Below are 12,867 nucleotides of genomic sequence, written 5' to 3' on the forward strand. Positions count from 1 at the left end.
TTACCTTCTCTTAGGGAATATTATTGGGCAGCACAATTAAGGCCTATGATATGCTGATGTAATCCTTCATATGACGCTCAATGGAAAGTTATTGAGGAGAGTCTGACCTCCATCCCCATATAAGCTATTATAGCAGACAGAAGCTTGCAAAATTTAATAAAAACTATTGAAAATCCATGGATCAAGTTGACTTTTAAAATTTGGGAAACAGTAATAAAAGAATATAAACTAGAAGAGGATATAGCAGTTCTTAAGTGGTGTGCATATGACACACATTTTGCTCCAAATAAATTGGACACCAGATTCAAAGATTGGACATATAAAGGATTAACAGCTTTATGTATGGTAATGGAGGAAGGCAGACTAATTAGTTTTGATAAAATGAAAGACAAATATTCATTAGAAACACAGGATTTTTATAGATGTCTACAGATGAGGCATTTTGTCAATAAAACGATAAAAGCTAAGGCTGAATTGAGTAAACAGCTGCTAGATGTATTTAAAAGGGCAGTTCAAATAAAAATAGAGGTATTATAGGTGACCTCTATAAAGGATTAACAAATATGAAATTACACTCAACCTTGTATATCAAAACAAAATGGAAAATGGAGGGAGGAATAGAGATAAAGGAGGAAGAATGGACAACAATATGGGCATATCAATGGAAATGTAGCAGCTCACAGAGCTGGCGGGAATTTGGGTGGAAATGCCTGATAAGATATTTTATTACACCTCTCCAAAAATCTCACTATGAAGGTAACCCTCCCGCTTGCTGGAGAAATTGTGGAAATACAAATGCAAATCACTATCATATTTTCTGGGACTGTCATGTTATTAAAACTTATTGGAAGGGAATACATGCAGCGATACACGAGACATTTGGAAGATATTTACCTTTGGAAAGTAAAACTCTACGTTTTGGACTTATGCCAGAAGGATGGACAAAGAACGATAAATACTTGTTTAATATTTTACTGGCAGCAGGCAAAAAAGCCATCACAAAAAATGTCTTTCTTCAGAGAGCCCAGCTATGAACACGTGGATGAACATCACACTGGACATTTACAGAATGGAGAAAATGACAGCAGATGTGAACTACAAGAGCGACCTGTTTGTATCACGATGGAAGAAATGGATGGACTACATTAGAAAACGCAGGCCAGTTTTTGATTTTGCATTAGATTTTGACTTTGTTAACTACTAGAAGACTAGAGGAAAAATTAGTTACATTAATGGAAACAAAAACACACTCCCTATATTTATTTATTTATTTTTCTTTCCTTTTTCTTTTTCCTTATGTATTTTTTATTTATGTTGTTTGTTGTTTCCTGTTTTGCTTCTTTTTCTTTTCTTCTTCTTCTTTCATTCTTATTGTATGGATATTTTAGTTGTTTAAATATAGAAAAAAAGAAAAAAATATATGTACTGAAAGAAAGCTGAAGTTGATGGTATTGTATAGTGATTCTAAAATGTCAATAAAATAAAAAATAAAAAAAAGCTGGAATCAAATGAGTCCAAGTCTTCTGGTGATTCAGCATCACATTCATCTTTGCTCCTTGTTCTGCATCCCCACCATGGACTTCATTCCTTTCCAAGCCAGCCTTGAGTGTCCTTTATTCAGCTCATGCTCTGCTTTACTTTTACATCTGATTTTAGCTGCTTTTCTGTTTTCTCTTTGCCAGAGGTTTCCTTAGCGTCATGGATTCTTTTCATTTTACTCAGCATGTGTCTGGTCCCACACACACCAAAGGACACACACTGGACCTTGTTTTTACTTTAGGTTTAAACATTGATTTTATTTGTACTGAGGACATTTTTATTTCGGATCATCATTGTATTCTTTTTAACCTGTCTTTCCATTTGTCCCTCTCTCCTATTCGACATGTGGTTAGCTCTCGCATCTTAACTTCCTCTAGTGCTGTTAAATTTTCCGATGCTTTTAATTTAGTTTTATCTCCTTATAACGATGTTCATTTTTTAACAAATCTTTTTAATAATCATTGTCTTTGTATTTTAGACAATGTTTGTCCTGTCAAAGTTAGACTAGCTCCGGTTTCAGTCGTCTCCCTGGTCAAATGACAGCATTCGCTTCTTAAAGCGTTGCTGCCGTAAGGTTGAGCGTTTATGGAGGAAAACGCGTTTGCATGTCCATCTCCTTCATTTAAAGGACCTTTTAGTCTCTTTTAACACTTCAGTTCGAGATGCGAGGGCGGCCTATTTCTCAGACTTAGTGTCTAAGAGCAGAGGTAACCCTAAGGTACTATTCGACACCATTAGTGATATTGTTGCACCTGCTCCACCTGCTGTCCCAATTTCATCAAATGAATATTGTGAAAAATTTCTTTCTTTCTTCGTTGAAAAAGTCAGTAACGTGAGGAACAGTATCTCTCCTTCTGTGTCTCTCTTGTCTGCTCCAACTCAAGCTAGGCCTGTAATGTTAGAAAGATTTTTACCTGCGTCCTTACCTGAGCTGGTCAAGTTGGTTAATTCAATGAAAGCATCCTCCTGCTCTCTTGATATTTTACCTGGATCTTTGTTTAAAAATGTCTTTCAGTCTATTGGTCCCTGTGTGCTCACAATTATCAATACCTCACTGGTTTCTGGTCAGGTCCCTGTTTATTGTAAGAATGCTGTTATTCACCCACTGTTAAAAAAACCTAAGCTTGATGCTTCTCTTCTCAGTAGCTACAGACCGATTTCAAAATTACCGTTCATTTCTAAGATTTTAGAAAAGGTTGTGGCTAAGCAGCTTATAGCTGTTCTAGATGAATACAGCATTCTGGATAAATTCCAATCTGGCTTTCGTAGAGCTCATTCTACTGAAACTACACTTCTTAGAGTCTCCAACGACATTTTGATGAGATGTGACGCAGGAGAATGCTCCGTTCTGTTGATGTTGGACCTGACCTCCGCCTTTGATACTGTGGACCATCATATTCTGCTAGATAGGCTGAGAGACTGGGTGGGTATATCAGGGGCTGCTTTGGACTGGTTTGAATCCTATTTGCATGAACGATCCTTTTCTGTGGCTACCTCTAAGTACAGTTCCTCTTCTACTTTTCTTACCTATGGTGTGCCGCAAGGTTCAGTTTTGGGGCCTTTATTGTTCTTACTGTATTTACTTCCTCTTCAACACTTATTAAGCACTTTTAAGGACATTTCGTATCACTGCTATGCAGATGATATTCAGGTATACATCTCCTTTAAGCCCCATGATGTTTCCAAGCTACAGATTTTGCACAAGCGCATAGACTCCATTAGATGTTGGATGGCTGGAAACTTTCTTCAACTAAATGAGGAGAAGACTGAAGTTCTTGTTTGTGCTCCTAAAAATTTTGTACCTGGTGTTATGGAAAACTTAGGTCCACTTGCTACATTTGCAAAACCGTCTATCAGGAGCCTTGGTGTTAGTATTGACTCAGCTCTGACTTTGGATGCCCATGTAAAATCTTTGGTTCGCTCCTGTTTTTATCATTTGAGAAACATTGCTAAGCTGAGTCCCATTGTATCGCGCTCCGAATTAGAAATTGTCATTCATGCATTTGTTTCATCTCGTCTGGACTACTGTAATTCTTTGTTTACTTGTTTATGTAAAGCCTCTTTGGATCGTCTGCAAGTTGTTCAGAACGCTGCTGCAAAGCTTCTGACCAAGTCCTCCAAGTTTTCCCATGTCACACCCCTGCTGATTCAGCTGCACTGGCTCCCCATTAAATTCAGGATCCAGTTTAAGGTTTTGACCTTGACTTTCAGGGCCCTGCATGGACAAGCACCAACATATATAAGTGAACTTTTACATCCATACATTCCCAGCAGGTCCCTGAGGTCATGTGACCAGGGCTTGCTTGCTGTCCAACACACGAGGCTGAAAACAAAAGGCGACAAAGCTTTTGGAACTGTGGCCTCCAGATTGTGGAACTCTCTCCCTTTGAGCCTGAGATCTGTGGACTCAGTGGTCGCTTTTAAAAAACAGCTAAAAACCCATCTTTTTAAACTTGCTTTTAGTTGATTTTTATTTTTAGGTTTTAGCTTCTGTGAAGCACTTTGTGATTTTTATCTTGAAACGTGCTATATAAATAAAGTTTTACTTACTTACTTTTCTTCTCTCCCTCATAACAAGACAGCTTCTTCTGCCTGAGAACATGTTGGAGTGATTTACTAATCCAGGGCTGATTTTTGGGGAAAATAGTTCCCTTTTTCAAAGTAATCCCCATTTTTCCCAGAATGAAATGTAAGTAGAAATAAATGATCTAAGTGAGAACATGAGCCTTTAAAAATGCTCTTCTGAGGCTGCTGCCAGTGGTCAAAGCCTCCAACAAAGCTCTGTAAGTACATATGTGATCATAGCTTTAGCTTTTAAATGTTTATTTTAGTTAACACAGATCAGGTGGAACAACTCAAATAAAATATCAAAAATATTAAGTGGTCATCGGTACTCGGTTTGTTCAATACTGAATACAATGGAGCACAAATTGTCCACGTTTCTGAAATATTTCTGGGTGTAACTGTCACCAAAGTGCAATTTAGACCTGGCCTGTGGTTGTTATCTAAGTGATAATCATCAATTCTACTAAAACAAATACAAAATAAAGAAATTTGACACATTCTGTTGATATCAAAAGCACACTGAACAATTCAGTGTTGTTTTACTGCTGTTCTCTCTTCACTTCTTCTCCTCTGATTCTCTCCACATGTTGCTCTGCATCAGTGCTCAGTTTCTTGACAAAAACAAGATGAAATATTGCTAAATATAATAGTATCTCATTACGCTTCAACATAAGTGTTTTATTTTTGTAATTGTTTATCTGTTATTTTTCAGACTGAGTCACTGTGACCTGTCAGAGAGAAGCTGTGAAGCTCTGGCCTCAGGTCTCAGCTCTCAGACCTCTAATCTGAGACAGCTGGACCTGAGTAACATCAACCTGAAGGATTCAGGCGTGAAGCTTCTGTCTGAAGGACTGAAGAGTCCACACTGTACACTGGAAACTCTCAGGTGAGATCAAGCATTTTTCTTTCATCAACTGACAGAATTAGCAGATTAATAATAAGGCAGTCCTCTAATAAGAGGAGAAGTGGAGGTGTTTTGAAGGGCAACGTACTCTTATGTTAACAAGACAGGAAGTAGTTCCTGGGAACTGCTTCCTTTGTTATTGTCTAAGTAGAAACATGATGGTGAAACAGTGATGAGTTTGCAGAGGTGGATCCACACAACACAACAATGCTGTTGCGAGCTGAAAGCAGACTTCTCACAGATTCTGAGGCTGCAGGTTTCATCACTGTCCAACCAAAATTCACTGAACCAGCAGTAAATGAACGTCCAAAACGACGCTTCATGTTTAAAAAACAGATGATCAGGGGGATTTGTGTTTACATCTTTTTTGTGTGATCTGTTCACCTGCTGTTTCAGCTGTTTGGTGGTTGTTGAGATGGTTTTGTGAACTTTTAGCTGAGATTCTGACGTTTCTGTAGATACCACACATGTCTAATTACTTTGTACAGCATGAATGGCCATAACGAGGTTTTTAACAGTCAGAAAAGTTGTAAAACTTGAGAAAATATAGTTAAAAGTCCAAAACCTTCTACGTCTGGTGGCTTGTGGTAAGGAGCAGATCAAACGAGTAAAGAATTACGTTATAATTATAAATGGCTTCAACAGCACATTCAGGTCTGTGAGACTCATTCAGACACTGAGCCGTGGCTCTGTGCTATATGCACATATTTCTGCATCTCTGCCATTCAGACACACTTTATATATAGTTTATTTTATGTAGTATTCAATACTGAACTGTACATTTAGTCTTTTTAAAGGCAGCAAGTTTTATTCAGTGTTTTCATAAAAGCCTTATTTCTATCCATTTACTGCTATTAGGAAGAACACGTGAGGTTTAAGACCTGGACCAGTTTGAAACCTTTTGTCCTCCACAATGGAAAATGGGTGGAAATAAAAATGGGTCTCACTTTAGCCAGCTCCTAATTTTATCAGTTCCGCTCTCAGCGTCTCCTGTATATCTCCTGTATAAATGTTGCACTCAGCTTTGTGGTCTCCAATATCACTGAAATGCAGCCAGATGCTGCTCATTTTGCCTTTTCACTCTTTCCTGACACGCTTGCATTTCAATACAGCTCCCATTTCTCTGTGTACTGGTCTCTACCACTACCCTTGCTGTCTATGGGACATTTCCGTCTTCTTTCACATAATGGCATGATCCCAGTCTGTCTCTTAAAGTGTTTGGCCACATGGTTTGCTCATCAGAATAACATCTCAGCCGTGCTCACATTGATTATCAGCAAGCCTGAAAATTCATCAATATTTGACATACGAAATTATCTCAAGGCCTGGATTTGGCCCACGGGCCATATGTTTGACACCCCTGGTTTACACGGTTTGGTATTCAATGTACAACTGAGCTAGCTCTCAGCTAACTAGCAGACAAGCTAACTGCTGGGACTGCATCTTTCTAACAAGAGAAGAACAAAAGAATTTATTGGTAAATCAGGGTGGAAAATAAGTATTTGGTCACCTCAAACATGGAAAATCTCTGGCTCTCACAGACCTGTAACGTCTTCTGTAAGACGCTTTTCTGTCCCCCACTCGTTACCTGTATGAATGGCACCTGTTTGAACTCATCATCTGTATAAAAGACACCTGTCCACAGCCTCAAACAGTCAGACTCCAAACTCCGCCATGGCCAAGACCAAAGAGCTTTCGAAGGACACCAGGAAAAGTATTGTAGACCTGCACCAGACTGGGAAGAGTGAATCTACAATAGGCAAGCAGCTTGGTGTGAGAAAATCAACTGTGGGAGCAATCATCAGAAAATGGAAGACATACAAGACCACTGATAATCTCCCTCGATCTGGGGCTCCACGCAAGATCTCATCCCGTGGGGTCAAAATGATCATGAGAACGGTGAGCAAAGATCCCAGAACCACACGGGGGGACCTGGTGAATGACCTGCAGAGAGCTGGGACCAAAGTAACAAAGGTCACCATCAGTAACACACTACAACGGCAGGGAATCAAATCCCGCAGTGCCAGACGTGTTCCGCTGCTGAAGCCAGTGCATGTCCAGGCCCGTCTGAAGTTTGCCAGAGAGCACATGGATGATACAGCAGAGGATTGGGAGAATGTCATGTGGTCAGATGAAACCAAAGTAGAACTTTTTGGTATAAACTCAACTCGTCGTGTTTGGAGGACGAAGAATACTGAGTTGCATCCCAAGAACACCATACCTACTGTGAAGCATGGGGGTGGAAACATCATGCTATGGGGCTGTTTTTCTGCCAAGGGGACAGGACGACTGATCCGTGTTAAGGACAGAATGAATGGGGCCATGTATCGTGAGATTTTGAGCCAAAACCTCCTTCCATCAGTGAGAACTTTGAAGATGAAACGAGGCTGGGTCTTCCAACATGACAATGATCCAAAACACACCGCCCGGGCAACAAAGGAGTGGCTCCGTAAGAAGCATTTGAAAGTCCTGGAGTGGCCTAGCCAGTCTCCAGACCTCAACCCCATAGAAAATCTGTGGCGGGAGTTGAAAGTCCGTGTTGCTCGGCGACAGCCCCAAAACATCACTGCTCTCGAGAAGATCTGCATGGAGGAATGGGCCAAAATACCAGCTGCTGTGTGTGCAAACCTGGTAAAGACCTATGGTAAACGTTTGACCTCTGTTATTGCCAACAAAGGTTATGTTACAAAGTATTGAGTTGTATTTTTGTTATTGACCAAATACTTATTTTCCACCCTGATTTACGAATAAATTCTTTACAAATCCTACCATGTGGATTCATGGATTTTTTTTTCACATTCTGTCTCTCACAGTTGAAGTGGCCACGTAGGCAGGGGTCATCATCTGAGCTCTCCATCACCTGAGAGAGATGACAAAACACAGAATCACAGAGCATGAAACCAACGTTTCTCCTCCCAGAAGTTCAGTCACAGACCTGCAACAGAAACAAGAGTCAAAGATTCAAATGACGCAGAGCTTTCATTTACTTATATCCACAAACATGTCCTCTACATATTCATGCTGTATTTACACACACATACAGAGGCTGTTTGTCTCTCACACACCGACAGGACACTGAGAAATACATCATGTTAAATATACCTGCAGGCTTCCAGCTGTGCACTTTGTCCCTGTCAGCTGTGATTGCCATGGCAACCTTGGTGTTGTGCGCGATGCAGGGACGTGTTCAAAGGCAGACGTCTGGCAGCAGCATCATATTTGATGCACTATCTGTACTGAGTGTGCTGACTTTATTTCAAATGTCCCACTGCTGTGCAACATGAATCATATGTTCTGCACGTTTCTGTAACTCCCAGGTAACCATGGTTACACAGCCACGCCCAGTAGTCTCCAGAGAGACCAACAGCTGGTTCACGTTGTAACGCCGTGGCTTTCGTAGTCTCTCCTTTTTCTACAGCTCATGTGTTCTTCTTGTGACGCTGCGTCTTGAGGCTCATACATGCCGTCATTTGTTGATCCTAAGAACGTTCCTCAGACCGACTTCTTCAACAACAGATAACTTTAGTTGTATCAACACTGCCTCCTGGAGCAGTTTAAAATGAACATGTCAAAGATCTGTACCTGTCTCCATGTTTCTGTCCCCGCCCCTTTCTCTCTGTCCTGGGTCATGTGAGCGCTGCAGTAGTATTAGGCCCACCCTCAATGCTCCCATTGGCTGAGACGCATAATGACGCCCATTTCAAGCCAGCACTGATCAACATCCCTCCTGTGACCCATGGCTTTTATATTCAGAGCCAGTGAGCACTTTCACAATAATCATGATTTTAAAAACTGTGATTAAAATAATTGCTGACGTTAATCAGTTAATGAGTTAACGAGATTATAACAGGTTAAGTTGCCCTAATAATTAGACTTTGGTGACAAACTGATGTGATCTCCATGTTTCCTTTGTTGGACTGTGGGCGAGTGTCAGAACTGGATGTACTGAGTAACATGTAGAGTTTAAATATGTGTCAGTTCCAGTTTTAGAGCTCTAAAGTGCAGCTATCATGTTAGGAATATGTTAGGAATAGACAGGAACACTGAGCACACTGAGGTCAAATCTTTATTTTACCACTCGCTGCATTCTTGATGTTCATGAATTCAGCAGGTTCATGATTGTCTGCAGCATCAATCTCATATTTCCATTAAAAGTGTTGAATTTGACTGTTTGATGTTCTTTATGATCTCTGGCACCAGTTCATCTGTAGGCTGAGCTCAGTCCATCCATTTAGTGAAAGGTCTCCTTGTTCTGTGAGCGTGCACAGATCCTGAAGCAGAAAGCCTGGGTTACAGAGAAATGATCATCACTGTGATGATGCTCATCATCTCTGACTGGGATTTGAGGTTTTGTCAAAGCAGCAAAGAAAGCCTGGCTATGTTGGACTGGGTGTGGAAGCAGCTCCCAGTTTGAGTTCAGGAGACAGACGCCCTCTCTACTTTGAAGATCAGCTTCAAACTTTCCTTTTTGATAAAGCTTATAGTTCGAGCTGGATCAGGTGACCCTGAACCATCCCTTAGTTATGCTGCTATATGCTATAGGCTGTTGGTGGACTTCCCATGATGCTCTGCTTTCTTCTCCCCACTTTTCACTCCTGATGCTTTTATATGTCACTACTGCATGTCCTTAACTTTTGTCTCTCTGTTTTGTTCTTGTCTCTCTGAGCTCATCTCTTCTCTTTCCCCTCACCCTGCAACCAGTCATGGTAGATGCTCCTCCTGGAGCCTGTTTTCACTGGGAGGATCTTTGTGTCAAAGGGAGTTCTTCTTCCCACCATCACCAAGTGCTGCTCACAGTGGAGGCGGTTACCTTACACTGTTAAACAGCTTCAGATGACTGTTGTTGTCTGTTGGGTATTGTCACTTATAAATAAATGGTAAATGGTAAATGGCCTGTATTTATATAGCGCCTTACTAGTCCCTAAGGACCCCAAAGCGCTTTACATATCCAGTCATCCACCCATTCACACACACATTCACACACTGGTGATGGCAAGCTACATTGTAGCCACAGCCACCCTGGGGCACACTGACAGAGGCGAGGCTGCCGGACACTGGCGCCACCGGGCCCTCTGACCACCACCAGTAGGCAACGGGTGAAGTGTCTTGCCCAAGGACACAACGACCGAGACTGTCCAAGCTGGGGCTCGAACCGGCAACCTTCCGATTACAAGGCGAACTCCCAACTCTTGAGCCACGATCGCCCTAAAGTTACAATGGACGGATAGATGTTATTGTGACAAAGAGAAAACAACTGTTGACAGATAGATTGTTGTTTTGTGTGTCTGCAGTCTGTCAGGCTGTCTGATCACAGAGGAAGGCTGTACTTCTCTGGCCTCAGCTCTGAGCTCCAACCCCTCCCATCTGAGAGAGCTGGACCTGAGCTACAATCATGCAGGTCCCTCAGGAATGAAGCAGCTGTCGGCTGGACTGAAGGATCCAGGCTGGAGACTGGACACTCTCAGGTATGAAGAATGTCTGATAGAGGAGGAAGAGCTGGAAACATTTCCTGTGTCTTTCACTCACTTCCTGCAGATGAGACATGAACAATCACACATGCAGGAATATTTTCAGGGACAGACACACTAGTCTAGCTGGATAGTTCATGGATATTTATGTAGGGGTCTCCAAGGAGTCTGTTTGCAGGAACATTTAGGTCACAGGTGTACCTGATATAGATACCAGTGTACCTAATAAAGTGTCAGCTAACATTTGGAAATGGAAGCTTAAATAATGACAAACTGTACATTCACAGCTGAATTCACAATAAATTTGTTCTCAAGTGCACATTTTTCTGTTATTGTTGTCAAACAACAGAATGAGAATGAAATATTGATTCTAACAGGGCCCATAAACAGCATTAGCTTAGCAGCATTAGCTTATCAGAGTTTCCATCATGGTCACACAAATCCTTAGCAGAGAAAAGTGTCACATCATTATAACACAAGATAAAAGGGTATTAGCATAAGCTACTAATGCTTATTCACCTCAAATTAGCTTTCGCTGCTAATGGTAGCCTACTTAGCATTAACTCCTCACTAATATAATGCTAATTCACATCAAATTAGCATTAGCTGCTCATATTGTTATAAGGAAAGAGAAAACGGTATTAGCATTAGCTACTAATAATTATTCAGCCCTAATTAGAATAAGCCTCTAAAAGCAGCCTACTTAGCATTAACTCCTCACATCGTTGTTACCCAACGGAAAAGAGTATTAGTATTAGCTACTATCATTTTTAATAAGTAAGAGAAAACAGTGTTAGCATTATTGAATAATGCTAATTCACACTAAATTAGAATTAGCTATTTACAAGAGCGTACTTAGAATTAGCCGCTCACATTGTTAAAAATTAAGGGAAAACAGTATTAGTATTAGCACATAATGCTAATTCACGTCAAAGTAGCATTAGTGTAGACTGGAGTTTCAAGATGGCGCCAGTGTGTGTGGCTCGCCGTCTGGCTCTTCCTCTGTTGTGTTTGCTTATGTTGTTTTTTATTGCTAGAGTCAACTCTCTTTTAATGTACAATCGCCAAAAACTTTTGGACCTCCGACTAGTTGCCAGTGATCTTACCAATACAACTTATAATGGACATAAGGCGTTACCTCCATTCCTGTCTGGGATACCAGCTAACCTCTGTCGGACCCCGGCCCCAGCCTCACGGCGAAAGCGTTTCAGACGCCGGGGCAAACGTAGCGGTCTACTTGTGAAACTTAAGGCGTACTTGGTGCGCTCTTCTCCGGCTCTCTGGAACGAACGTGGATCGGTACCTTGTCATGCCTTTTCTCCGTGCTCTCTGGAGCCCATCGATGCCTGGCTGGTGCCCGTTGTTGGCTCGGATCAGATGTCCCAGCCACGAAAGATTTCCCCTCATCTTCGTCAGCACGGTGCGAACCTACAGAACCTGCGGCCGCTGCGTCGGGTCTCGCTGTCAGCCACGAACACGCTGACCTCCACCAGGTTTGGATTGGTGAACACTAGATCGCTGAGTAATAAAACTTTTATTTTAAGGGATTTATTTACGACCCAAGGACTGGATTTCCTCTGTATAACTGAGACATGGTTGAGGGCCGGTGAGTCCAGCGCTTTTACAGATCTCTTACCTGATGACTGCTGCTTCTTAAACTCTCCTCGAATATCAGGCAGAGGAGGAGGACTAGCGGTTGTTTTTAAGAAGCAGTATAAATGTAAACCACTGCCATTATTAACCTCACCTAGTAGCTTTGAACTGAGCATGTTTGAGCTAGGTCGGTCTCACACAGTGCTCTGTGCTGTGGTTTACAGACCCCCAAAATACAATAAGAACTTCTTAAATGACTTTTCTGATCTGTTGGCTGAAATTATGCCAAAATATGATCATGTCCTTATTATTGGGGACTTCAATATTCATGTGTGCTGCCCTGACAAGCCAATGGCAAAGGACTTTTTAAATCTTATTGACTCTTTTGATCTTGTGCAACCTGTGTCTGTGCCTACACAAAAATATGGGCACACGTTGGATCTTGTTTTAACTCACAATTTACCTGTCTCTAACTTAGAGGTTTGTGATGTTGTATGGTCAGACCATAGGCCTGTCCTGTTTGAGGTTTTCCTTCCTTGTACTAAAGTTAATCTTCCTCCTGTTGCTGCTAGGAGCTGTCGTATTTTTAACCCTTCCTCTGCTGGACAGTTCTCTATTGTTTTTAATCAGAACGGCGGCCTTCCTGATTTCATATGCAATGATACAGAAGAGCTGAATACGTGGTTTTATTCTGTCTGCCAAACTGCTTTAGATTCAGTGGCCCCCTTTAAGCTTAAGCAAGTTAAAGCCAAATCTGAACCCTGGCTGAATGAAGACACCCGGGCTGCCAGAAGAAAG

The 12,867-nt window shown here is 41.4% G+C and overlaps 2 protein-coding genes across 2 annotated transcripts in view; both read left to right on the forward strand.

Moving 5' to 3' along the window:
* The window catches only part of LOC309704923 (uncharacterized protein), a 535,689-nt gene that overhangs the window by 322,979 nt on the left and 199,843 nt on the right, over positions 1 to 12,867 (forward strand). The window lies entirely within an intron of this gene.
* LOC309705618 (uncharacterized protein) lies at positions 1,006 to 10,597 on the forward strand (the record flags this gene model as incomplete). The annotated part of the gene is made up of 4 exons (XM_082531529.1): positions 1,006 to 1,090; positions 4,265 to 4,322; positions 4,817 to 4,990; positions 10,300 to 10,597. The coding sequence occupies 4 exons, from the start codon at positions 1,006 to 1,008 to the stop codon at positions 10,595 to 10,597; spliced, it is 615 nt and encodes a 204-aa protein (XP_082387655.1).

The sequence above is a fragment of the Aulonocara stuartgranti genome, assembly GCF_965226115.1.
Source record: "Aulonocara stuartgranti genome assembly, chromosome: 4".
NCBI classification, from domain to species: domain Eukaryota; kingdom Metazoa; phylum Chordata; class Actinopteri; order Cichliformes; family Cichlidae; genus Aulonocara; species Aulonocara stuartgranti.